A 27,243-nucleotide genomic window follows, 5' to 3' on the forward strand; every position below is an offset into this window, starting at 1 on the left:
TAGCAAAAACAATGAACCATTTCACAGAGCAGCTGAAATATTTTAATTCAGCTCTGCAGTGTTTTCCAAGAAAGTCAATGCACTGCAGCATAAAAACTGGCCTGTAACACTCTTCCAGAGGGGGGAATTACAGCTAGTAGTCTTTGTCTAGTTTTCATCTATTTACATTTTAAAGCGGGGTAGATAAGTACATTAAAATCTGAATGCTTTATCTGCTAGATTCATCGTTGCTTTGAATGTTTATATTTTAGCAGTAGGTGCAGGTTTCCCCTGGAGATGTGCTTGCTTGTTGGTTTAACCTATCTCCCCTCCACTAGCAGCAGCAGGCTGTCAGAACTAGATAGGAGCAGCTTTTTCTGGAACAAACCAGTTTGAAGAAGTTGCCAATTTTGCAGCACCACTATAGGCTTAATGAGAAACAAGAGGAAAGCATTAATTATTTTCAGAATTGATTCTGATGTTATTGCACAGGATATCATCGCTTGAACTAAGTTTTCCAAGTGTTTGTTTTTAACAGAAAAACATGACCTGTGTAAATATACCCAGCTCACCCTCAACCCCATGCATTTTAATGAAAAACTTTGCAAATATCAATGGTGTCCATAAACACAGCAAGAAAAGATTCTGTAGGTCACAATTAAAATGCTCTAATTTTCTGTTTAGTTAGGCTAAAAATGTTAGAGCTGGCACTGTCTTCAGTTTCTAACATACCTTCTATTAATGTTAACTAGCCTGTCCATTTGCTAAAAAATTTAACTGTATGCCTGACTTGCTATTAGTATTTTTTATTCTGAAATCTGTATAATTAAAATTTCAAACAAGACTCCTGTGAAAGTGAGGAAAATTGCCTTATGCATACCTAATTAGTTTATTCTGCAACAACTATGTCATTTTAGGGAAAATCAGTTTTAGAGCTTCCAAGCTCTCTGTTTAATCAAGAGACCTCCCTTTCACAAAACTGGTATTTCTGTGACTGATCTGTACTGAGGAAAGGGGACCCTTAAGCCCTCCTTTTTTAGTAAAATACTTTGCATCTACAAATAAAAATTGCCTTTTGGGTCTACAAATGATTATCTAGGGGCTTTATTAAGTTGTCCCTGAAACCGGTTCACTACAGTGAAAATGCTGAAACTGGGGCAAATCAGAGCAGTCTTCTCTTGTTGTCTCAGGATGTTTAGTAGTGTGGAACGTCCTCCCGGGAAATCGAGAACTGAGTTGGAAATAATACAGTATATGCTGTAAATCCATTCTGCTGAATGGCTTGAGGTGGCATTGCCATGGATGCAGCGTGTAACTTGTGAAGAAGATTAAGAATGTGCTGTGGTTTCCCCAATGTTTCTAAAATACAACCTTGCATTCCTTGAAGAGGTCTATGTGCGCATTGTGAGCCTGTAGCCAGTGAGAACAGTGGAAACCAACTCTTCTGTCTCAGCACAACCCCATTTAATCCACATCATGTTCCCTAATCCAGCTCATCGCATGGCAACACAAATCTTTATGTTGTCACGAGAGAGAAAAGAATGGGCAGGGGAGCCAGTGTTGTTAGTTTTGTTAGCAATGTGTGTGGCATCCGGGCCTGTCATGCAAAATCTGAATCATAGGATCATTTTGGTTGGAAGAGACCCTCAAGATCGAGTCCAACCACTAAGAGTCACCAAACTATGTCCCTAAGAACCTCATCTGTGCAATGTAGGTTCTATGAATGAAGGTTCCATGGCTGCTTGATTTTTATATGAATGGGTCCTGCTGCTAAAAATGGGTGAAGATCTTCCCCTCTACTCCTCCTACTCAAGACCCACGTGGTTTTGATCCAACTTATTATATAGCTGCATGAACAACTATCCTGGCACAAAGCAGCAGATGAAGATGTCATATCTTATCACTTATCATCCTTATGATAGCCGTGATGCTGATTATATGTCTTGGTTTTGTTTAAAGCAAGATCAGTTCTCTTTTAGTGTGTTGTTGTTGTTGTTGTTTTTTTTTTTTTCCCTTTCAGCTCAGTTCTTCTAAGTGACTGCTCTTTTCTGAATTTGGCTGCAGGTTTTTCAGACACTGTTAACTCTGGAGTTGATAACGATAGCAATGGTATGCAGAAGAGGCCCAGGTTTAGACTTATTACTCTGGCAGCCAAGGTTACTGATAAATTTTGCATGTCCTGTAAGTGAGAGGGGTATATTTGCAAAGAGGGGTGGACAGAACAGGTGACTAAAATTGACCAACTAAGTATTCAATTCCATACACATCAAACACCCAGTAAAAGTGGGAGATCACGAGGGTCTTGCTCTCTTCGATCATGGCCTGCATCTGAAGAGGATTCTGCCAATTCTGCTTGTGATCTTAGGCCTAATGTCAGGCCTTGCATCCCTGAATCCAGTTCCAGTTTACTGTGGGGTCCAGCCCAGGACTTCTAGGTGCCTGCTGTGCACCTGCTGGAGCTGTGCTACCTTGGGAAATTCAAGATTGGTTTTGTGTATTTTGTATTATTTTCTCTATTTACTGGTAGCATTAGTAAGGCATTTTTAACGTTTCCAACTTGTAAGCCTCTCTCCCTTTTCCCCTTATTACCTTTCCTTAGTGGGGAGGGCAGGGGTTAACAGAGAAGCATCTGCCATGGTTTATTGTTGCCCTGCAGTAAACGTTGACATTATGGAACTCCTCCCAAGTTAAGTAATATGTTTTCACCTGCCCGCTGGAGCACTCTGGAAATGCTTGCTCCATTAAAAAAAAATAAATATTTTTAGGATTATTTTGACAAAAATAAACCCTGGCACTTGAATTTCATGCTTCTGAGGAAGAACAAATGGCTAAGTATGCTTTTAAAATCTTACTTCCTGCAGTGATTTCATGTTGGACACTAATGGTTACAAGCTGACACGTTGAAAATACTTACCTACTCTCAAAGCTCAGTGGACTGCCTGCCTACATTTAGGTTCTCCCTCAGCGAGCATCTGTGTGCAGAGACAGGAGGAGGAGCAGTTTCAAGCCTCTCTTTCTTCTTCTTGATAGACAGTGGATTTCTTTGTTTTCTACCTCGGAATGAAGATACTTATGTAGTAATTGGTTATTAAAAGTTCTTGTTAGGATTCTTAGATTTGAAAATTTAAGCTCACGTAAAATGGGAATGTTCTCGGTAAAAGACATTCTAATGCATGTTATCCCTTGCAGTGCTGCTCTTTTGAAGATGCAGTAAGTGCTAAGACTACAGAAGAACATTACCTGTTCCTAACAATACAGGGGGGTTTTCTTGTGCTTTCTACTTCTCAGATTTTTTTTTTTTTTTTTTTTGTATCCACTAAACCTTGCAGTGCTTCAGGCCCAAACACACTGAAATTTCCCATTATTTTTCAGATGGATCCTGTACGTTTTTCTTTATTCTCTTCCCCCCTGCATTTGTTGTGCTGTAATGTGCACTACAGGGCTGAAAGCAGTAGATTGCATTTGATGTGAATAGTGGAATGATGGTTAGAATCAGAAAACCAGTTTGTTATTACCACTAGAGAAGATGAGGTTCTCTAGGAGTGAATACTCCAAATTGGAAGGAAGGATGGCAAATCAGCTGGCAATTAAAGCTTGACAAAAGGTTGAGAGGGGAACATAGGATTTGACACAAACAGGCAATTGGGGAAAGGTAAGTCCAGTCCAAAATGGAACAACTGGCTGAAGGTCCCTGGTTATCTGCTCCTGTAGCTGCTTTGAAGTCATCACTGGATCCTCGTGGGTGTTTGTTTCATTTAAATGGCAGGATGTAGATGATGGTAGGTGATGATACTTCGGTCAATTCTAGAAAAATATAAGGTCACCCTAGCCTAATTCTCCATTCCCCCACACTCTAAGGAGGAGTAGGAAAGGTAGCTCGATGCTGACTTGTTTCCTCTTCAAAGTAATACTAGATCTGTTTTTCTCAGGTATTCCCTGTGTCTCTGGAGTGTAGTGCAACATCAGGCATTCTGAAAGGAAATTATGTTAAAATACCAAGTGTTGACTCTCTATTTCTGGCAATTTGATATCTTAGCAAGTCTTCTTTCAGAGAACCTTCAGGAAGGAAAATTCTTTTGTTCACTAAAAAATAATTTGGTCTTGGAAGCGTCCTTAACTATGCTGTTAATTCACACACAAATATCTTGAAGCTCTTCAGAGCTGATTAGGTCAAGAATTAGTTGAGCATTAGAACATTAATGTGAAATTAGAGGTCCTCCTTACCCCCAGTTTAATCAGGATAAACAGTAGAACCTCATCATCTGGGAGTGTGCTTAACCTCAGCAGCACTAGCCAAAATGATAACCTGCATCCGATGCTCTTCCTGATGCTGCTGCATCAGGAATTGCTCTGATAGTGTTGATTTAAAGATACCAGGCTTTTGTCTTTTGTGAAAATACTAGGTTTGGGCTGACTTGGTAATGTACTTGAAGAGTTTGAAGATATTTGACCCACAAGTATACCAAGTATAGCAATAATGTTCTGTGCTGCAACTTTCCAGTTTTTTCCTTCTCTTTTGCCCTCATTCCTTTTAACAAAACTATGGGTATTTGGGAGAAGGGGGAAAATGAACAGCAAAATAGTTTGGGAACTTTTTTTTCCTTTAAAGCAATAATGTATTTCTTGTTTTGATGACACAGTATACTTCTCATGTAGTTTCATGAGAGGATGAATTGTTTTCCTTGCCAATTTATGTAAGGAAGTCAACTAAATGACTTTTAATATCTTGCTATTCAGAATCTGAATCTTCCTGAGCAGACCATAGTATAATAGCTGGGGTTGCCAGCCATGAAAGCACTGAAGTAAATTGCGGCACAATTCAGGAAGCAGGTGTCTTGAAACAAGAGGAAGGAATTGTTGGCAAGAAGACTGAGCATGGTTAGAAAGCTATAGCACCATTGCTTCCAAACCGTAATGCTCTAAAGTTTGATTCATTGTAGCACTAGGAAAAGTGTCTTGCAGAGGGACTGATGGCAGAAATGTTAATTAATTCAGAGGTTAATTTAGGAGTTACATTCTATGCATGCTTAAGGAACAGTTTAAAATGTAATTAAATGCTTAAGGAAAAAGGGTGTACCAATGAACATTAACAGCAAATACATATGTGGAAAATAATAAGAAAATACTGGGGCTGTATTAATTTGCCTTTGTATGACAGTCCTTATTTATGTTATTGTAACTCTTTGAAATACAAGCAGAAATGTCTTTGGAAAGTATCATTGTTCTTTTGGTTGTTCAAAAAAATTGGAGTTAATTGTTTGCTACAGCACCTGTTGGCTTCTTAACAAAAAGCTTAGACGCTTTCTCCTATGTTTACTTCAGCCATCTGTCTTGATACTGTTTGTCAGGTATGACTTCAAGCCAACCTGATTCTTTATGCACCAGGAGAAGTCAAATTCCTCATCAGGTCTATTGGTAGGCTGGGGGGAGCAGTAATCCTCAGTGTGTGGTGGTGTGTTTTGTTACTACCATAGGACCTAGGGCGGGATACTTGTCCGTGGTCTTGAGTTAAGCCTTTGATTTGGGGAATAAACTCTACAACTCAAGACAAGTTACAAAGCAGGTAGGTTTATTCTGGTGCCAGGGTGCAAAGAAATTTCTCCCAAAGCTTGCACACCAGTTCACCTCAAAGGTAGCTATTTTATGTCAGTACATCATACATATTCATAACAGGGGTTGGATTAATACACAATTAGTTCTAGGAACAGGCATGGTTATTATCATTATTTCTCGGAACTTCTTACCATAGAACTCCTCTTCTTGTTGCATGCGCACTGCCATCTGGTGGTCGCGGGTTGGGGTCTTTTGGATGAAGGCTCATAGTCTTCTTCATTGTGCGCTTTTCACCTTTGGTTTGGTATACTGAGTTGGCTGAAATCCAAACCACAGACCTGGTTACAACTGGACTGCCTCCTTCTTGCGTACCGGAGGCTCCTGTTGTCTCACCCACCAAGGATGCATTTAAGCCCCTATCTCTGTTAGTTTGGCTGACCCCATTATAGACATTCTCAACTGTTATTGAGTTACACAGTACATTGCCATCTACACAGTCAATTTCTGCTAAGCCGTGTATCACCTTTGTACTGGCAAAATGGATGAAGAAAAAAGGGTTTCAAACCATGTTTGCGGTTCCTTTATCAAATCATCACTGTACAGATAAATAATATTTAAGATAGTAGAAACAATCTATTAAAACTCTCAAGTCATTAATGTGCTGAAATTTAATATATGCTGTTTCCATTTTTATTGTTGACACTGAAAGACTCTAGCATGTATTTATGTGAGTTTTCTTCCTATCTTTTAAATAAAATTTTTCTTAAGCTACTGTAGTATGTACTGTCATCTAGTAAACTAGTTTGAGGACAATGACACCAATCTCAGTGTTCTGAGTCCTTTTTACTGGGTAAAAGGAGGAAGTGTAAGATCTCTTTGGTTAGCAATATTCTAAACTGGATTAGACCTCCGAAGTGGTACAGATACTGTAATTGGCATGAGGTTAATGTATTCTCTACATCTCTCTTAAGGTTGCAACATGACAGAGCACTGTCTTCTCCATGTAAAGCCTGCAAAGTTACTGAAACAAAGAAATAAACTTAACAGCAAAGGTCTTCTTTATAATCAGTACTGGGGATCATCCTCCATAAGTGCTTCAACAACTGGATGCTCTTGGGTTGCTTATATGCACACAATTATTGCATATTCATTACAATTTTTAGAATTTAACATATATCTATGTTAAGAAATAATTGATAAAGTTAGTTATAATTGATTAGTTTCTTACTTATATCTATTAATTACCACTGAAATATAAGCTGAGCATTCTGCTTCTAAACAGTGTTACTTAATCTTCTGTCGCCCTCTTGTCATGCAGAAGGATCTAAAACTTGAAAAATAACCCCTTGTTTTGCAGGTGGTTAGAAAGCATTTATCATGTCAATTGGTTAATGATGAGTATGTCTTCTGCAACTTAATCACAGTATACATTAATTTAGCAGCTTCTCTACATATAAACCAGCATCTCTTTCAGATCAGCTTCAGTTCTCTTGTGAACTAAGATAAAATTCTAGTTTAAAGCATTTATCTTGCGAAAAACAAACAAAAAACCAAAACACAAACAGAAAACAAATAAAAATCACAAACAAAACAAAATTGACCAAAAAACCCAGAACCATTAAGTCTGTCTGTAAGACCAGTGTGTGGTGGGGTTAAGCTTGGCTGGCTGCCACACACCCACCAAGCTCCTCTCTTTACCTTCCACCCTGCAACAGGACAGATGAAGACAGGAAGATCACTTATCAACTACCATCATGAGCATAACAGAATCATTGCCAATTAAATAGATTTGGATTGTGGAAAACAAACACAAAAAAACAAACAAACACAAAAAAACCCTTTCCCCTCAGACCCCTCTTCAACCTTAGCCCTTCATTCCAGACTCTGCCTCATTCTCTCATCAAGCAGTGGAGTGGCCATGGGGTGTTGTGGTCACTTCGTAACAGCTCTGCTGCTCCATCTAACACCCACTTACTCCCTGCTTTGGTGCGGGGTCCCTTCCACAGATTACAGTCCTGCAAGACTTGCTCCAGTGTGGGGTGTTTCTGTAAGACCTTCTCCAAAGTGGGTCCTATCCATGGGGTACAGTCCTTCAGGAACAGGCTGCTCCACTGTGAATCCCCCATAGGCCACAGTTCCTGACAGAAAAGCTGCTCCTGCATGGGCACCTCTCCAAGGGATGTAGCTCCTGCCAGGAACGTGCTCTGGTGTGGGCTTTCCACAGACTGCAGCTTCTCTCAGGGCACATCCACCTACTGCAATGTGGGGTTCTCCAGGGGCTGCAGGTGGAGATCTGCTCCACTGTGGACCTCCATGGGCTGCAGCGGGACAGCTGGCCTCACCATGATCCCCACCATGGGCTGTGGGGGGACAACTGACCTCACCATGATCCACACCATGGGTTGCAGGGGAGCTTCTGCTCTGGCACCTGGAGAAACTCCTCACTCTCCTTCTTCACTGACCTTGGGTTTGCAGAGTTGTTTCTTTCACATTTTTCTGACTCTCTCCCAGCTGCTGTTGTACAGCATTTTTTTACCCTTTCTTAAACACGGACACAGAGATGTCACCAGCATTGCTGATGGGTTCAGCTTTAGCCAATGGTGGGTCCATCTTGGAGCTGTCTGGAATTGGCTCTGACATGGGGGCAGGCCCTAGTGTCTCCTCACAGAAAACACCCCTGTAATTCCCTCTCAACCCCTATTACCCAAACCTGGATGTGTAAACCCAATGCACCATGTTACAGACCAAATATTATTCTAAAAGAAGGCTCTGCACATGAAAAAAATTAAATGTTATGTGTCATCTTCAGAGGCAGACACTGAAATAAACAAGTAACTTTCCTGTTTCCAATATTTCTTGTTAATAACTTTCTGCAGCCTGGCCTTTATGGGTATGTACTCTTAGCGTTCTGCTGATGCGGTTTGGGCTGTAAGCAAATAAATAACATGAACTTATTTAAATCCCATCAGATCTGTGACAGCTGGCAACTGTACAATTTGTATTGGATGGATGGCTGAAAACTTTGCTTGGCCTATGTGTAGTGTTATCATTTTATATAAAAAGCTGCATTCTGTAACTAGTACTGTGAAGTAAGAATTTACTTGAAAATTATTATTTCCAGGTAGAATTTTAGTACTTAATTACGACAGGTAACTGATAACATTAGTAGAAATGCTAATGTTGGAACAGTGATATGTTCATCCATGAGCTTTGCTAAGTTAAATTGTGTGTCTTGAATATAATCAGTGTTCTTCTTTTAACTTCATATAGGTTGTTGTATTTATCTGTGTTTTTCACTCAATTCCAAAATAGTCAGAGTCTTTCCTCTTCTGCCTCTGTTTTCCCATAGGAAGTTCTGAATTCTGGGTTCATTGAAAACCATATTTGTCCTTCCTGGTAATTCAGTGTCTCTCTTACCTATGTGGGCTCCTGTGCCCTGCCAGCTCCACTCCTTGTTCTGCAGGACTGTGGTGATGATACAGTGTGCTCCACTCCACGATTTGTTTACTGATAAGAAACATGGGTAGAAGTTCCAGTGCTGGTGTGCAGCGTATCTGCGTGAGAGTGTCTCTTTGAGGTTGCTAGGTTGAAGTTCTGAAATGAACCTTCGTGAATTCATTAGGTACTGTTACCTGCCATGACCCTTTTCTTTCAAATGCAGCACACATGACAAACACACACAGACCACTCTACTTGCACCTTTAATTTCTCACTTGGAGAGTGGAGAGGAAAGGCCAACACTTTGTTTATATTGTTCAGTATGTTACTGAAAGAGCCTTGGGTATACATTAAGAAAAACAGATAAAGACCTGAAAGGAATGCTGCTTGGCTAATTTGTGTTTTACATTTTATGACAAAAAGTCCTGGGTTGCCAGCTGCGTAACCTGGCTGTAACAGTTACACTGAAATCCTGGTACTAGGGGTTTTTACTTAAATCCATGGTCCTGAGGATGACTGAACCTGATTTGTATAGCTGTCATCTATCAAAAGCAGATTTGCCCACATACAGTAGCAGGAGAAAACCTTGACTTAAGGCTAGACAGCAGAAGAAGTCTCAAAAACATTTCAAGAGGACTTTGAGGATGCTTTTCCTTTTTTCCTTCTCCCCTCTCAACCTAGAATTTCAAAGTGATCTCTTGAACAGGTAGTTGGCAGTATTTTGTTGGTGAAAATGTAAATGAAACATTTGGGTTACTTTAATAGGTTCCCTAACATCATCCTGCCATGTTTTCAATTCGTGCTCATTTATTATAAGCTCAGCTTAACAAAACTGATCTGTTTCAAAGATAGTACTTAGATTCAGTACTTAGAGTTCTATTAACTACCTGACATACCAGAATGGGATTTCCTTATTACCCTTTGTGATGATGGTATAAAGATGTTACAAAAGTTTTAACCAAAATATAGAATTTGTGTATAAAAGGAAGCTGCATAAATATGTATTGAAAAGCATACTGGCAAAATGGCAATTATAAGAAAACAAGGCTTAACATCATAGCCTTTGAGATGATAGTGAAATGCTTTGTGCGCAAGTGGAAAGCTGCTGGGTGAATTTCCAGAATGGAGAGCTAATTTAGTAAAACTGGTGGAATTTTTTTAGAGAGCTGCTTTACAGCTGGTTGGCCAGTTGAATCTCTAGCGTGTATTGAAACATTATGAAGAAGTTACTTAAATCTTGTATGAAGCACTTACAGTAAGGAATTAGATTCTTCTGCAGAAAGTGAAACATTTAATAGTTTCTGTGTTTCTACATTTTATTGTAAAAGTGAAACGAACAAAATTAATCACGTGCTGCTTTAGTTAAATATGCACGTGCTGAATTGTATACTGGTGCTAAATAAATTAAACAGTGCCTCTGATCTTAAAAGCCCTAAAATCATGCCTCCTCTCAATTTGCAGCTGTAGGTCTAGAATTGATCTCAGTGTGAACTCAAATGTATTGTAGGCTTCACGTGATTTCCATATCCTATAGTGATTATTTCAACTTAGTTTCAAATCTTTTTTTCTGGTGGTAATGACTGATAATTTTCTTAAAGCAAGATGATAATGCCTGGCATTATAGAGATTTTTCCTGGATGATAAACAAGCCTCAATGATATTAAAACATTCCGTTTTCTGCACCTAGGAAAGGTGTCTGCTTTAATGTTTATATAATCTTCTCCATTTCAGTCTAGCCTACTCACTTGTTCAATCCTAGCTCTTGAATGTCACTTTGTCCTTTTTCTTCTGTCAAGAAAACTATTAATTGTTTAACCCTTTGAGTTATTGGTTCTTGGCTCTTTCTTCAACCAGACATGTTATTGTCTTAGAATTGTTCCCCAATGTGTCTTGCAGAGGAGAGGAGCTTGCTTATTTACTTCTATGTCTTGCTTGCTTGCTTTCCATTGCTTAGTGTGAAGGTAGTCTCTATACAGTTGCCTCATTAATTTTGAATTAATTACGTTTCAGTTTCTCATATTACATAGCTGAAAGTCAGTCATGTCACACTGCTGGTGTGTATGCTTGTGTGTATGTAGTACTGCTCAATGTCACTAATTAATACTCTGCAGTAATGAAGGTTTACTTTAATCCATTCTATAATAACAAATTGTCATTCAAAATGCATGCCCTTTAGATAAAATGAATTAATTTTCTATAAGATTAAGGCAAACTCTTTATAGAATTGAAACAGAAAGGTGCTTGACCTTGGTTGAAAGAGTTTGTCATCAAGGAATAACAGGTGTTACTTCAGTGATAAATGAGAATTAGCTTCTTTTTACTCACAGCTTACTGACAGGAGAATATTGAAACATCCTTTCAAAGTATTTATCCTCACAAGCTGTCTATGAAGTTGTTTGATATATCTTAAGTTGTGCAAGCATAATCAGATTTATTTTTTTTTCCCCCCAGTCGGTGTTATCCGCTGTCCAATTTGTGGTCAGGAATATGCAGAGAGACACATCATAGATAACTTTTTTGTGAAGGATACCACAGAAGTTCCCAGTAGCACAGTAGAGAAATCAAATCAGGTAAGTGTATTAACATGTAATCAAGTTAACACCTTCTGGATGTGTGTGCGTATCCTTGGCTTCTTGCTGCGTGGCCTTTTTGCTGTTCATGTGCAGAAAAAGACTTCAGGTACTTAGTCATCACATGAGGGGTAGCTACTCTAGAAAATCAGTTAAAAGCGGTGAAAATGCATGTGAAGAAGGTGATTATCTTATTCTAAACTACTTTTAATTGTTGATACAAAATAGCATTGTCATAGCAGAACAGGGTGTAATAGTCATTAGAATGGGAATTTCTAGACTTTGGGCACTCTATGAAGCACTCTATGAAACAGAGACCTGAACAACACTACATCAAGAGATCTCAATGTAAACTAGAATCCTCTAGTTAAATCGACTTTATTTTTCTTATCTCAGCACTGACAAAATGTGATACTTAAGTAGCTCTAGTGCAGTTACCAAACAAGAGGATCAAGCTTCTAATTGGGGAAGGCAGATGTTATACGGGTTTCTAGTTTGTTTTTCTTCTGTAGTCTACCTCTTCTTCCTTTTGCAATCAAACAATAGCCATCTCATAAAACAAAAACCTGCTTCTTGGGAAGAATAGTAATACTAAGTCTTTTTCCTCATGATGGTTTTTCAGGAGGGAAGTATTAGTGTGGAGGCAGTACCAAATGAATAACCACAGCTGTGTAGGACCACAGTTTAGCAATCTCTGGTATCAAAATATTGCATGTCTTCATTCTTAGATAGTTAGAGAGTATATCAAGTGTCTCTTTACTCATAAACATTTTATTAAACTCCAGGAACTTCTTGTAAATAATTCAGCTTCTTTATATGTGGCTACATTCTTCATAATAACAGTACAAAGAGGTTACTATGTCAATGTGGCTTGTGTTTTTACTCGTCCCCTAACATTTGCATGGTACTCTCCTTTTGTTTTGAAAATGCCTCTTGTTGCTCTCTTGTTTTAGGGACCTGTATCATTGGCTCTTGATCTGTTTGTTTCGGGGGCAGATTCTTAGACGTCCTTTATTGTGTAGCCTGCTTGTTTCAAAGCTTATCTGAAATTTGTGCTTATGTATGTGAATGGGGTATGTCTCTCAGCAACAGGTGAAAGTACCCAGTCAGGTTTGTGATACCAGCTCATGGACTATTGAAAGCATAAATATTGTCATGATCTCTGAGGAAGGATAATTAACTTCTGTCTCGAAAACCATTAAACTGTATTCAGCTGATAAGGAATTTTGCAACTGGATTTCTGAGAAATGATAGGTTTTACCAGAAACTGAAACTTAGTTTGGAGTCTCTGGAAGTATGAGCAGTGTTCTCTTAATGTAGGGACAGTTTGAAGTTTGCTTTTTTGTTGTTTGTGGGGGAGGGGATTTTGAGGTTGTTTGTTTGGTTTCCTTGCCCCTGGTGTTGCAATGGAACATTTGAGTTTTGGAGGTGGTTGTGAGATTTACACAAAGTCTTTCAATATTCTACCAGTAAGATGGAGAAAATGAATAGTCCCTGTTGCACTGCAAATTTGATAATAATGGTTTTAGTGACTTTAAAATTAGGAAGAGTAGGAAGACAACAAATACCTTTGTTATGCAGTAGCAGTTCTGAATATTTTTGGGGGGCCTGTACCATAACCTCTGCTTGGTTATATAACAGGTCGTCTAAGACCTTGCTCTGGTGAGTGGTGATAGAAGTAGAGTTATTTTTCCTGGGTTTAGTGACAAAGTTTTTTCTTGTTGTTGTTCGGGGTATTTTTTTTTTGGTCTCCTCCTCGCCTTTTTCCCCCTGTAGGGAATTGAAACCTTTGAGACTTCGATGAGGAATCCAAAATTCAAGAAGGGTTCTTTATATTTTTGAGGTTGGTCATAATTCTATAAAATTTGGTGTATTTTCATGGGTCATGGAGTATCAAAAGCTGGAGTATCCACCAAACTCAGTGATGTCAGGGGGCTTCCTCGGAATTGAGGGAGATATCTTTTTTGTTTGTCTTCCAATCTTGATCTGCTGGAGAGAGATACAGAGAACTTCCACATTTTTCAGCAGCGGGTTTAGAATCATCAATTTTTGAGTGGTGTGAGCTGATTACAGGGAGGTTCTTCAAAGCACTTGTGTTTCCTTAGGTTCCCTCTCAGACTAACTCTTCCATTCCGTGTTTGTTTCTTTCTCTTCCTAACAAAAACCAGCAGTTCAGAGAGCATGTCTGTTCTTCAGCTCTGTTCCCAGCTGGACTCAGAATACTTTCTGCAGCATTTGAAGGCAAACCAGCAGACTTTGCTAAACCATCGGACTAGTACTTTCATGTGCTTGTCTGCTGACTTTTGGTTTTTTTTAAATGGTGCTAGAGGGTTTGTTAGATGCCTGCTAAGTGAGCATGTACCTTACCTCTTGGAAATCAATGATGAGCAGTTCTGTTTTGTTTGAACAGATTTATTTTGGTATGATAAAGAAGCTTTTGTGTGTGTGTAATGAGTCCTTTGTACTTTGACATGGGAACCATAAAAAAAGCTACATTGTTCTATACAGCTATCTGTTATGGAACAGAAAGTTAACTCAATAATAGTTAAAACAGACAAGTGTCCTGTTCAAGGAGTATTATGGGTTTTAAGGATTAGACGTCTTTCTAATCAATCTGCCTTGTTTTGTCCCTGAAGAAGCAAAGAGAAAGGAAAAAGGCCAGTAGCAAGACAGGCAACAGATCACATGAATTGAAGTGGAAAAGAGACTGAGACTTGCAGGAAATAATGGATCAGAGATGATCTAAATTCTGTCCAAAACTTTGGCCATTTTATAGAAACTTTCTACTGAGATGGTTTGCCTTTCATAGTTTGGCAGCTTTAGCAGGATGTTTAAGACGTTAGAATTAGACAGAAGCAGTGGGTTCTGTGCAAGTGACATTATGGCTTAGAACCTCTGATCCATATCTCTGACTAGCCTCTGTATCTGTGTCGTCAGGATGAGCTGGTTTATTTCGATTCAAGAGAGACTGAAAAAGGAACAACAAAAGTTTCAAATTCAAGTTTGGTTGTTTCAGGTTTAAAATTATGATAATGCTAAAATACTTTTTAGTATACTTAATTAAAACTGTAGGAGTGAAGGGTGTATCATGGAGCCTGTCATTGTGGGGTGGGAAAAATAACCGGGACTTATTAAAATGTCATCCGTTTGTCTAAAATCATGTTTACTTTATGTGAGCCTGATTTTAGCAGTTAGTGCCCTTCTTACACAGCTGTACTTTCTAGCAATTACTACTGAAAACTTCAGAGGCAAAACAAGTTACACAAGGGTTTTCCTGGCTAGCACTAAAGAGAACATAAAGGATTTTGTGTTTGCTAGTAGCATAGGAAGCTTTCAAAAAAAAAAAGTAAAATAGAGTAACAAGCTGTGATGTTTTTGAAAGAAATCATTATAGGTCGTGAGCAACTAGGACTTGAATGCTTTTAAAGAGCAGATTCATTATAATTTTGTTTCATTACGATTCATTGAAAGACTTAGCAAAAGAGAACTTTGAAAAGAAAAAAAAATAATTATACTTGATTCACAAGGGTGAGCAGAAAGGAACTTTTAACCCAAGAATTGTTACTGGAACAAATGCTGAATTTGAATAATACTAAGGCAGACCAGTGAGGGAAGTTTAGGAATGTAACAGGAGAAAATTGTTTAATGCTTGTGCAAAGCCATGGAAGTAAAAAATGAGAAGGGTCAAATTGATGCCGAAGAGAAGATCATAGTGATAACGTTGGTGGTGCTGCAGCATACTGAATCTGTAGTGCATTTTAGTCTAGGTCCTAATTCTCATAACTTCTGTGTCCAAAAGAGAACACATATAAAAATACTGCTTGATAGTGAGAACACCTTCTGTATCTTTACCAGTTACTGACCTGATAATTTTAAATGTTTTAGTAGGAATGAAGAACAGTTGGACTTTATGTGAGTTATTAGTTTAGATAGGAAATTAGATCTGGATACTAAGACAGCAAGTCTGATTGCCATGATAGGGCAATTAATGAGAACAATTTAGAACAAAAGGTTTCTTTAGTTTTGTGTGATGCCAGAGTAGCCGCTGTGTGTTCTTCCGAAGAACTACTATCCTAAATAGCTTATCAAAGCTGTAGCCATGGCCGAAGTGTCTTTAAAAGCCACTGGTTTAGGGCAGTGGGTAACAGAGTCAAGAAGACTCACTATGGCTTTTTTGTGCTTCAGTGAGGCAGCTCTTGATGGGATGTTGGGGAAAGGGGGACATGCTGAGCAGGGTTTGTGCATTTTGAGATATCAGCACGTGGTTCATATTTAGAGTTAAATATAAGCAAGAATGTCCCGAAAGACAGGTGCTGTCTTTGGTGATTTGTGCCAAGAGATCGCTATATAGCTATTAGAATTGATGGGTGTTGTATCCTATAGGGTAAAACGTTTCATCTAATTTACACTGGTGAAGTTTGGAACGTTAGTTCTCTGAATATTCCTCCAGACTACTTTGCGCTCTTTGAAACTTGGAAACCTTTGATTGCTTGTTTAATCTCTTTAATGCTCAAAGCATATTTAATTGGAAGAGTGGTTAGTTACTACAGTAGCTGAGAAGACAGCTCTATTACCTCAAATCTTGCATGTAAATCTGTTTTTAAGTAAATACCCAATCTTGTACAACAGAAAAAAATAGTACTTACCTGCAACATGCTGAGTAATTTCTACTTTCATTACATTTGGATGAAGGCTGAATGAACACTTCCTGGGGTTATAAATACTAAAAATAGAAACTGAATTAAATATAATTACAAGGAAAACTCAATTAAAAATAAATATCTGTCTAACCAGAGTAGAGGCTTACAGGTTAACTAAGGAGGGTTTTCTTTGAAATCACTGGAGCACTGTTTGTATGAGTCACAGAAATAAGAGTGAAATAAGTTTTAGGTTTTGTAAGAGTGTAGCAAACATTTGCAGTAATTGTACTTCCATGTACTTTAGTTATATGACTTATTATAATAACTAGGAGTTCCAGCAAAATCCAAGCTATACGCGAATATGCATGTTTCAAGTAAGAAGTGGGTAGAAGTGAATCTAGTTTCTACCTAGAAGGCATAGCTGTTTTGACAGCACGAGCTGTGCTGTCTATGACAAATTTTAGAATCTGTCTCTCTTCCATTTGGTGGCTTTGAAGAGTATAAAGTTGGAATATGTATTTTTGGAGACTACGAAGGAGGAGTTTCAGTTCATTTGGCAGCATGTGATTATTGGTTATTGAATCATGATCTTAATCTCATTCGACTATAGCAGGTCAAAACAGCTGAAAAAAAAAACCACAAAACACCACTTTAAAGTGGAGTCTCCTTCTCTGGAGACATTCAAAACCCACCTGGACATGTTCCTGTGTGACCTCACCTAGGCGTTCCTGCTCCAGCAGGGGGATTGGACTAGATGATCTTTTGAGGTCCCTTCCAATCCCAAACATACTGTGATACTGTGATATTGAAAAAAATAGACAAAGATATTGGAATCCAGGAGAAATTAATAACTTCAGAAATCCTTTGAACTTAAATGCCCTGGCATGTAGCAAGTGTATCTGCCTAAGTTTGCTAAAGGTGACATGGAAAGGCTGTTGTGGTTGTTTGAGGGTTTTTTTCCCCTGCATTTATGTATTTATTTTTAACTTGGGTTCCTACCATTGTTGTTGTTGTCTTTATTTTGCTTCTTTGACTTAAAGAATACCTGAAAGACTTTTTGTTGCTGTTTATTTCCTTTGCTTATTTTGTTTTCACTGTTGGATTTTTTTTTTTACACTAGAAAAACAAATATCCAGTGTCTTATTCTCCAGTCTAACTTGCAAAAACACCTCTGGGTATCTGGAGGCATAGCACAATTGTACGTCTCTGGCAACGAGACTGATTTTAAAACTTCTTTCTTGTCCTACAGTAGTTCACTGCCCAGTCAGCAGCGCTGACGTAAGTGATCCTTGGGTTACAATGACGTAATTAATCTGGCTTTACACCACACTCTTGCAAGTGAGTTGCATTGGGACACCTGAGGAGGGGACAGCTGGCAGGGAAGAAGAGAGGGAGTTTCTTTCGTGGGAGTTTCTGCCAGAGAAAATGTAATGTTGAAGTAATGTCTCAGTGATACTTGCTTGTTCTAATTTTTTTTTCAAGAAGCTGTGTTGAGTCCCTAAGAATATATATATTTTTTTTCAAAATGTCATTGAAATTAAGGGTTAAGAGCAAGTACAAATTTTCGGTTTTCTGATTGCACTTGCCTTCCTTTGATTGCTTTACCTCAATTTTCTTGGCTTTTTATGATGTCCTGGCTCTTTGATATTTTTACCTAGTCAGCTAGTCTGGATAGGACTAGAATTTTTATTGTTAAGAGGGGAAAGGAAAAGAAAAAACAAGCAGAAGATTAAAAAATATATAAGAAGACTTTTAAAAATAAAACTTTCAGGCCTCCTTTTTTGTAAAGAAACAGAAAAAAGGGCACGAGCCCATTTTTTTCCTCCTTTGCAGGTCACCTTTAGGGAAGAGGACCTGCTTCAAACTCCAAGTGACAACAAGAGGGGTCAACAGCCCTTATGTTGTAACTTCGTTTCTCAGAAGATATTTGCTTTCAGAGGCAACATGATCCAGAAGAATAAGCACAGCACTGGGAATCTGTAGCTCTGTTTAAATTCCAGTTCTGTCAGTAACTTGCTATGTGACCTAAGGCAAGTTTTTTGCTAATTTTCCCCTTTTTCTTGAAGGGGAAACTGGGACCTAGTTCTACATATATATCATCTGTCTGCGTAGGGTATAAATGTTTGCTTCCTCTTTAACTTCATCTAAAATTATCTTCTGTGCGTGCAGAAGTTGGAATTTTTTAAAATCAAATTGAAAACTAAACAATTTTTTTCCTTGTTGCTCCTGGTAACAGAATTCTGTCACTGTGACCTGTAGGATATAGCAGTCTTCAGACATCTTGAGGCTTTAGTTTGCAGCAGCACTAGGCATTGATAGAAGTGGATGGTAGTTACCTAAACAAGTTCTACGTAAGCATATTTGCTATTTTTACCACCAAAAAACCTTTGAAGGTATGACTACAGTGGCATTGTAAAGGAGGACTTAAAAATGAAATAGTATTATAAACATCTGAAGTGGTGTTGCCCATCATTCGTACTTTTCAACCTCTTCAAATTTTGGATCCATAGGAATTTTTTCTTAAGTGTGCATTGACTCTGTGCAGGGAGGTTTTGGTCTGCTATAAGGTTCGTTTTCCTTAATTTTTTTTTTTCTTGATCTCTTGGGAATAGTCCAAAGAACCTCAGGAACTGACAGGCCACAGTTTGAAAATTATTAGGCTTTGTTTGCAAATCTATTCTAGGGTAGCTTTACTGATAAGCTTAACTGGAATGCTGTCTTTAAGTTGTGATGCAGAGATTCTTGAGAAGAACCTTGCTGTTCAATACTGTGTGTAAATCCTTGTTGTGGTTTAACCCCACCCAACAACTAAGCACCACACAGCCACTCACTCACTCCCCCGTCCTTCAGGAGGAGGGCTTCTCCCACTCTCCCCTTGCTCCAGCATGGGGTCCCTCCCGTGGAAGACAGTTCTCCACGAACTTCTCCAAGATGAGTCCTTCCCATGGGCTGAAGTTCTTCATGACCATGGGGTCATAGCCTACTTCAGGGGCAGCCAGCTGCTCTGTCATGGGGCCCTCCCTGGGCTGTAGGTGGATCTCTGCTCCACTGTGGACCTCTGTGTGCTGCAGGGGAGAGCCGACCTCAACATGGTCACGACGGGAACCTGCTCTGGCATGTGGAGAACCTCCTCACCCTCCTTCTTCACCGACCTTGATGTCTGCAGAGTTGTTTCGACTCGAGTTCACACTGGACTTCCAGCTTGTCTGATACAACAGCGATGCCCTGACCGGCTGCAAGCCCAGGCACCCATTGCTGGTATCACAATGTTCCCAGCCAGAGCAGAGTCAGATGATAAACAGTAGGCAAACAGTGAAAACAAAGCAGCCACGAACAAGCACAAGACTCTTAATTTACAGTAAGGCAGACAAGGCCCATGGCAAGCACAGGAGCCTGTCAATTAATAGCTGAACAGCAATAATAGCTATAAATTCAATCTAGAACATTCCAATCAAAACTCTCATTATCTTGAAGCCTTTGAGGCCCATGTTGGTCACCAAAAAGGTCTGTTGTTTTTTTTAACCCCAGCTGGCGCCTAAGCCCCACACAGCCACTTGGTCACTCCCCCGTGGTGGGATAGGGGAGAGACTCAGAAAGGTAAAAGTGAGAAAACTTGTGGGTTGAGATGAAAACAGTTTAATAGGTAAAGCAAAAGCCGCTCACACAGGCAAAACAACAGAAGAGATTCATTCACCACTTCCCATGGGCAGGCCAGGTGTTCAGTCATCTCCCGGAAAGCTGGGCTCCATGACGCGTAATGGTGACTTGGGAAGACAAACACCGTCACTCCAAATGTCCCCCTCTTCCTTCTTCTCCCGAAATATATACTGAGTGTCATACGGTAAAGAACACCCCTTTGGTCACTTTGGGTCAGCTGTCCTGATTGTGCCCCATTCCAGCTTCTTATGCACTTGGCACAAAGCTGAAAAGTCCTTGACTTGGTGTTATACATTGCTTAGCAACAACTGTAACATCAGTGTGTTAATCAACATTCTTCTTATACTAAATCTAAAATGGAGCACTATACCTGCTACTAGGAGGAAACTTCATTCTATGCCAGCTGAAACTTGGGTATTCCCGAAACTTTAAGCAGGAGAACAGAAACTAAAATTAAAACTTCTGTGTGAACTGAAGGGAGGCTTCTAAAATCAGAGCAGTGCTAATCGTGTTCTGTATTTAATAAATATTTCCCAAGACCATATTATATATATAGTAAACATTATATGACTTCAAAGTGTGCAGTGTCAGGCAGAAAGCAATGGTTTGACTTTCATCATGTCAGGTAAAGGTTTTAGAGTAACACTGACAAAATGACCACTTTCTTTGAAAAGTCACATTCAGTTCCTTTTTTGCAGTTATTTAGTGTTCCGTACATCAGGCAGTTTTCTGTTCTCTTTTCACAGTTCTTGGAAAACTGTAAAAGTGCACTGATTATATATGAACAGCATCTTGTATGTATATTCTGTATGTATTTTAACAGCTACATTTTCTTCCTCAGGTCTGCACAAGCTGTGAAGACAATGCAGAAGCTCATGGTTTTTGTGTGGAATGTGTAGAATGGTTGTGCAAGACCTGCATCAGAGCTCACCAGAGGGTTAAATTCACAAAAGATCACACAGTAAGGCAGAAAGAGGAAGTATCTCCAGGTAAGACACTTGATTTATAATTTCACAAAGAATCCGTGTCTGCATTGGAAAACTGTGTTAGACTTTTTTTTTTAACGTATCAATATCAAAAATTTAATTCTTTAATCCCGGTAAATGTAAAAAAACAGATTCATTATGATATAACCCTTTGGTGCATATAAATTAGTGGAACCTTGTTATTTTTCTGGTTGGTAAGGGATATGTTATAATAGTTTCCTGCCTCCCCGTCACTTATTTCAATTTCATTGCCGAAGGCTGCAACCAATTGAACCAATTCTGGTGTTTCTTTGGCTGCTCTCCATTTAAGTGGATCTCTTCAATGATCCAGCTAATGCATTAGATGCATTAGAATGTAGCTACTGAAAAGAAAGACTTTGTCATGGCTGGATGTGTGACAGCCATTTTTCTGTCAGATATGCTGCATAGTGGTAAGAAACCCTACAGACGAGTATTTAATACGGTTTTTATGCAAAGTGTTTTAAACCAATAAATGCACATAGATTTTATCTTTCACCTGGAATGACTGCAAATTATTGTCTAGACTTTAGAGATCAGATGCAGAAAATACTTCTTTCTGCATTTGGCTTCTCTAGATTTTCTAGAGTTGCGTGATTTATCTTGTATATATAAACATTATTTTTATAAATGATTACGTATTATAATAAATGTATAAGAATGTATATTTATTTTCATTCCACCACATCTAGTCCTGCAAATTTTATGTATAATGTGTGCTTTCACTTCTGTAATATTCGTTGCTCAAAGGCTGGTTTCTAGTGTGGTACCTTGGAGATTACGCTATAGTCTCTCTCCCACTTTCAGACGTGATTAATAAAAAGTGAGTACTGAGTATACTTTCAGGAGAGGACAGAAGTAGTAGGTAAAAGTGCCTGACTGTTAATGCTCAATACGACTTGGTGGTAGGAATGTTCTCTCTGACTTCAGGCCTCCTCCCAATCTGCTGGTCAGGTTCACAGAATTTTGACTGAAGGATACAGATCTGAAAATAACGTCTTCCAGGTTTCATGCAAATAAGTAGATGAATGGGTGTGGAAAAGAAACCTTATTGACCTGCAGTGAAGGATGGGCTGCAGTGTGAAGCCAGTTTTCATTACAGGCCATGTAATCCTCATGAACTCAGTGTCCAGCCTAATTCATCAGAAATCAGGCTTTGCCAGTTAAATTGTTTAAAGAACAGATTTCATTTTTATCATCTGGTGGTGATTCCTATGCTTTTTGGTTTTGCTCACTAGACTCTGAAGTGAGACCTCTTGCCTCTTGGACCTGAAGGAATGTTAGTAACTTGTGGCTGTTATATTCTGTATGTTTTACACTTCTGAATGCCAGTGTCTTGGTATTCTCAAACACCCTTTCACCCACTTGACTAAGAAAGAAGTCAGAGCAACGAATTAAGTCAGCAATCTCCTCATGTACATTTAAGAAAGGAAGTTGCTGGTTGTCCAGTGTCTTTTGTGACTGCAACAGTACTGGCTACTCCTTTTGTAGATAGTTTTGTGGGGCCATAATAAGTTATGGTAAAATAGGTTCTAGACATTTTCCATGAGAGATTGTTAGCTACACACTTGATCAAGAGTGACGCATTACCGTTTGAGCTTACAGCTCGTATATTCTTAGGTTTATATTTTAGGTGTTTACATTGTTGGATTAGGTGTCTTGATAGACACTTGTAGCGTCTAGGTGAGGAATATGGTAAGGAGAAACAGGAGAATGCAAATCTTTAATAAAATTTCAGGAGACTGAACTGACATCTTCCTTTATTCAACAGAGGCAGTTGGTGTGACCAGTCAGCGACCTGTGTTTTGCCCGTACCACAAAAAGGAGCAGCTGAAGTTGTATTGTGAAACCTGTGACAAGCTGACCTGCCGAGACTGTCAGTTACTAGAACACAAAGAGCACAGGTATCAAAATAAACTACATGTTTTATGCAACTCACTTATAGGAGGACAGCTGGAATTTGATTGTAGCCGTAGCTGTATGGAATACAGTCAGGTGAAAAAAGCGCAAGATAAAATTTTATGCTCAGAAATGAAAATCACAAAAACCCAGAGATTGTATCCAAAAAAAGCATGTCTGGTGAGTGTGTGTCAGTTTAGAATAAAACCTAGTTCTTCCAGTTTTTAATCTGGTGACTTAAGCACGAGACCTTTCTTTACTGTCAAGTTGTTTGGATGGAATTTGTTGCTCTGCAGCTCCTCGGAGAGTCCTTAGAAAGCACAGGGGCCGTGTTATGCAACTTTTCACTCATGTGTCATTTCTCTATTTGTCCTTCAACGAGATGATTATATAACGGAGCGTTACCAGGCAATTTCAGAGCGGAGCAAATGAGCATTTTTTTCTGTGAAGAGCCCTTTAAAAGGAAGTGTAAACCCAGAGTTTGGTTATACTGGGTTTTGAGAACACTGTTTATGACACTCAGATCTTTGGGTTGCTGTTCTTTGGCCATCTCTTAACTGGCCACCAAAGCTGCAAAGCAGGATTACATTCAACTTCTGAGTACAAGACAATAATCTTGCATGAAGTAATGGTCTGGGACAGATCTACTCTTAGGTTAAATGTTAATATGCTCACTGTAACTGATGCAAGGACTCAGAGAACTTGCTTGCCTGACCAAGTAAACATCAATAGGTGAAGAAATTTTGGCCACTGTTGGTCCTCGGAATAGGCTAAACCTAGCTCTTGCAGAGTTGCAGTCTTCCTCTTCAGTTCTCCTTTTCTTAGGATTTATGTCCCTTTCAGAATATGCCACCACTTTTTTTTCTCAAATTGTTGATGATTTCAGTTCCTTGATTTAAAATATTGCTGACTTCTACTGACTCAGCAATCTCTCTTCTTCCTTCTGTTTCTATATACTTACCTTGCATGATGTAATACCCTACATGCACTTTGACTTACAAAGTCATGACTACAGCATAATATTAATTTACCTTTTGCCAAAATTGGCCTGTGGTCATGCAGCATCCCTTCATATTTACGAAAATCATAATAGTCAAAACAAATAAAAATTACAGGAAATATACTATAAATTCAAATATACTATAAATAAAAAATATCAGCATGTGCTGACATGTATTTCCATGAGGACAGTTAAATTCTGAACTTGAGCAACATGTTTCTTCAACTAAAGAAGTATTTTGAAAGACACTCTGTTTTCTAGCAAACGTTTCACACTTTTTGCATCTGTAAATACTCACTGTTATTTACTACAGGTACCAGTTTATAGAAGAAGCTTTTCAAAACCAGAAAGTGATCATTGAGATGCTAATCACCAAATTGATGGAGAAGACTAAGTACATAAAATATACAGGAAAGCAGATCCAAAACAGGTATGCATCAGATTTCAAGGTCAACACTGACACAGAGGGCAAACTTTATATATGCTCTAATTTCTTGAAATATTTACATTAGTGCATTTTGTACCTCTCTCTTTTTATCCTTCCAGAAACAGAAATGCTAAAATCATCAGTTTGTTATAGCGACTGTTGCCTCTTTAATGGGCTTGATTGTGTCAGATAACTCTTCTGCTCAGCCTGTTGACTTAATGGGCAGCAATAGCTTGGGTGCAACAGAGCAACTTAAGCAGTAATGGCTGTAGAAGGCAGTCTTATGTTCTTCTCCACTATGGGCACACTTATTTTCATAGTGTAGATCCCTCTTAGGAAGTGAAAGGTTATGACTCATGTTTTTCATAATGCTCCTGACACGTATTTTAAGAGTTATGTAATGCTTTCATGCTCGGGGCTTTCTTCACTCAGTACTATCAACGTAAGAGAGAAATTACTCTGTAGAATGTGTGCTGCAGTAGGCCTTTGTAACTGCTCCTTCAGCAGAGTTCAAAGGCAATAAGTGCCCAGGAAGATTCAAGACAGTACGGGATGCTGGGTGCAACTTGAACTCTTCTTCTCTCTTTGTCTTTGAGGGTGGTGAAGATGGAAAAAACCAGCAGACAACCTTTTCTTCTTTTGCTGCATCTCAGTGGTTATTCTCCCTTGCATCTTAGCAGCAGAGGTTTTCACAGTATAAGATTATGCTTTGCTGTTGCAAGTTTGAGTACTATTGTTGAAATAGCTGAATTAGAAAATCTTTGTTTGTTTGTTTCTGGGGTGCCATTCTACCTTTAGATGGAAATCAGACTTAAACAGTTTTGATTGCCGTCAACCATTCCAGAAACGTGCTGGACAATTAAAAATTTCAATTAGAGTGAGCATTTAATTTTTATCAGTGATGGATGTCAATAATTTTACAGGCTCATGGCATTAAAATTTGCCACCAGTTAATTAATTTGATCATAGGTCACTGGTACTTGCTCTTTTTATTTCTCCCCGTAATTTTCCTGACTATAAGTATCTGATGGTCTGTGTGTTATTTGGTTCATATGATCAAGAAATATTGTAGTCTCAGCAACAGACTAGAGGTTTTGGAGGTTTTTTAATACTGTTTGGAAGGTGGATATTTGAGCTAATGAACATCATTTTTCTATGCTGTGTACTTACAGAATTCTTGAAGTGAATCAGAATCAAAAGCAGGTGGAACAGGATATTAAAGTCGCCATATTTACACTGATGGTAGAAATAAATAAAAAGGGAAAAGCTCTGCTTCATCAGTTGGAGGTAATTTCATTTCTGTTGTAAGAAACAAAAATGTCACTCTTAGTATTTTAAAATCTATTTCTAGCATTAGCCACCTGTGCATATGCTGTCACATTTCCGAAGTGGAGAGACGTCCCACAGAAGCCATTAGAGCAAGTGGGGTTTTGGTAGGGAAGGGAGGAGGGTTTGTTTTTTGGGTGTGTTTTGATTTAATCCCAGCTGACAACTAAGCACCACGCAGCCACTCGTCACTCCCTCCTGGTGGGATGGGGGAAAGAATCACACAGAATCACAGAATCGACTGGGTTGGAAAAGACCTCAGAGATCATCAAGTCCAACCCTTGGTCCAACTCCAGTCCATTTACTAGATCATGGCACTAAGTCCAGTCTCAATTTAAAAACCTCCAGGGATGGTGAGCCCACCACCTCCCTGGGCAGGCCATTCCAATGCCTGACCACTCTATCTGCAAAGAATTTCTTTCTAATATCCAGCCTACATTTCCCCTGGCAGAGTATAAGCCCATGCCCCCTTGTCCTATTGCTAACTGCCTGGGAGAAAAGACCAATCCCCACCTGGCTATAACTTCCCTTCAGGTAGTTATAGAGAGTGATGAGGTCACCTCTAAGCCTCCTCCATACTAAACAACCCCAGCTCCCTCAGCCTCTCCCCATAGGTCTTGTGCTCAAGTCCCTTCACCAGTCTTGTTGCTCTTCTCTGGACCCGCTCCAGCACTTCAGTGTCTTTCCTGAACTGAGGGGCCCAGAACTGAACACAGTACTCCAGGTGTGGCCTCACCAATGCAGAGTACAGGGGAAGGATCACTTCCCTTGTCCTGCTGACCACGCTGTTTTTGATACAGGACAGGATACCACTGGCCGCCTTGGCCATCTGGGCACACTATTGGCTCATGTTGAGCTTCCTGTCAATTAGTACCCCCAGGTCCCTTTCTGCCTGACTGCTCTCCAGCCACTCTGTGCCCAGCCTGTAGCGCTGCAGGGGGTTGTTGTGGCCAAAGTGCAGCACCCGGCACTTGGCCTTGTTCAACTTCATCCCACTGGAATCAGCCCATTTTTCCAGTCTATCCAGATCACTCTGCAGAGCCCTCCTGCCTTCCAGCAGGTCAGAGGAGCAAAAGCAAACCCATGATCTGCGATAAAGACAGTTTAAATAGGTAAAGCAAAAGCTGTGCATGCCAGCAAAGAAAGATGAGGAATTCATTCACCACTTCCCATTGTCAGGCAGATGTTCAGCAATCCCTAGGAAAGCAGGGCTCTGTCACACATAACGGTTACACCGTCACTCCAAACGTCCCCCACTTCCTTTTTCTTCCCCCAGTTTATATACTGAGCATGATGTCATATGGTGTGGAATATCCCTATGGCCAGTTTGGGTCAGCTGTCCTGGCTGTGCCCCTTCCCAGTTTCTCATGCACCTGGCACTGCGTGAGAAGCTAAAAAGGCCTCGACTGCTTAGCAAGAACTAAAATATCAGTGTATTATCAACCTTCTTCTCATTCTGAAGCCAAAACGCAGCACCACGCCAGCTGCTAGGAAGAAAATTAACCAGGACAAGGGCGGGTTATTGTTGTTGTTTTGATTGTAATTATTATCTTTGCTCCCTACTTGCTGAATCAGAGCTGTCTCTGAGCCCAGTTTCTTTCCCTATGCTTTCGCAAGTCATAATTCAAAGAGTCATGCATGAAAAGTGTTTCCATCAGATTTTTTCATTTATTCAGCAATCCAATAGGAAATCAAAGTAGAGAATTGTCAAGAATCAGTATCTGGAAAAGTATAACCTCCAATTGTCTTT

General features: G+C 39.3%; 1 protein-coding gene across 1 annotated transcript in view; it reads left to right on the plus strand.

Moving 5' to 3' along the window:
- TRIM24 (tripartite motif containing 24) overlaps positions 1-27,243 on the plus strand; it is a 63,866-nt gene that overhangs the window by 12,365 nt on the left and 24,258 nt on the right. Inside the window, exons 2-6 of the mRNA XM_082042977.1 lie at positions 11,422-11,540; positions 20,679-20,826; positions 22,613-22,745; positions 24,054-24,170; positions 25,340-25,454. Of these exons, the coding sequence (XP_081899103.1) occupies positions 11,422-11,540; positions 20,679-20,826; positions 22,613-22,745; positions 24,054-24,170; positions 25,340-25,454 (632 nt within the window). The remainder of the gene's footprint in view (positions 1-11,421; positions 11,541-20,678; positions 20,827-22,612; positions 22,746-24,053; positions 24,171-25,339; positions 25,455-27,243) is intronic.

Source organism: Streptopelia decaocto, assembly GCF_964273445.1.
Source record: "Streptopelia decaocto genome assembly, chromosome: 1".
Lineage (NCBI taxonomy): Eukaryota > Metazoa > Chordata > Aves > Columbiformes > Columbidae > Streptopelia > Streptopelia decaocto.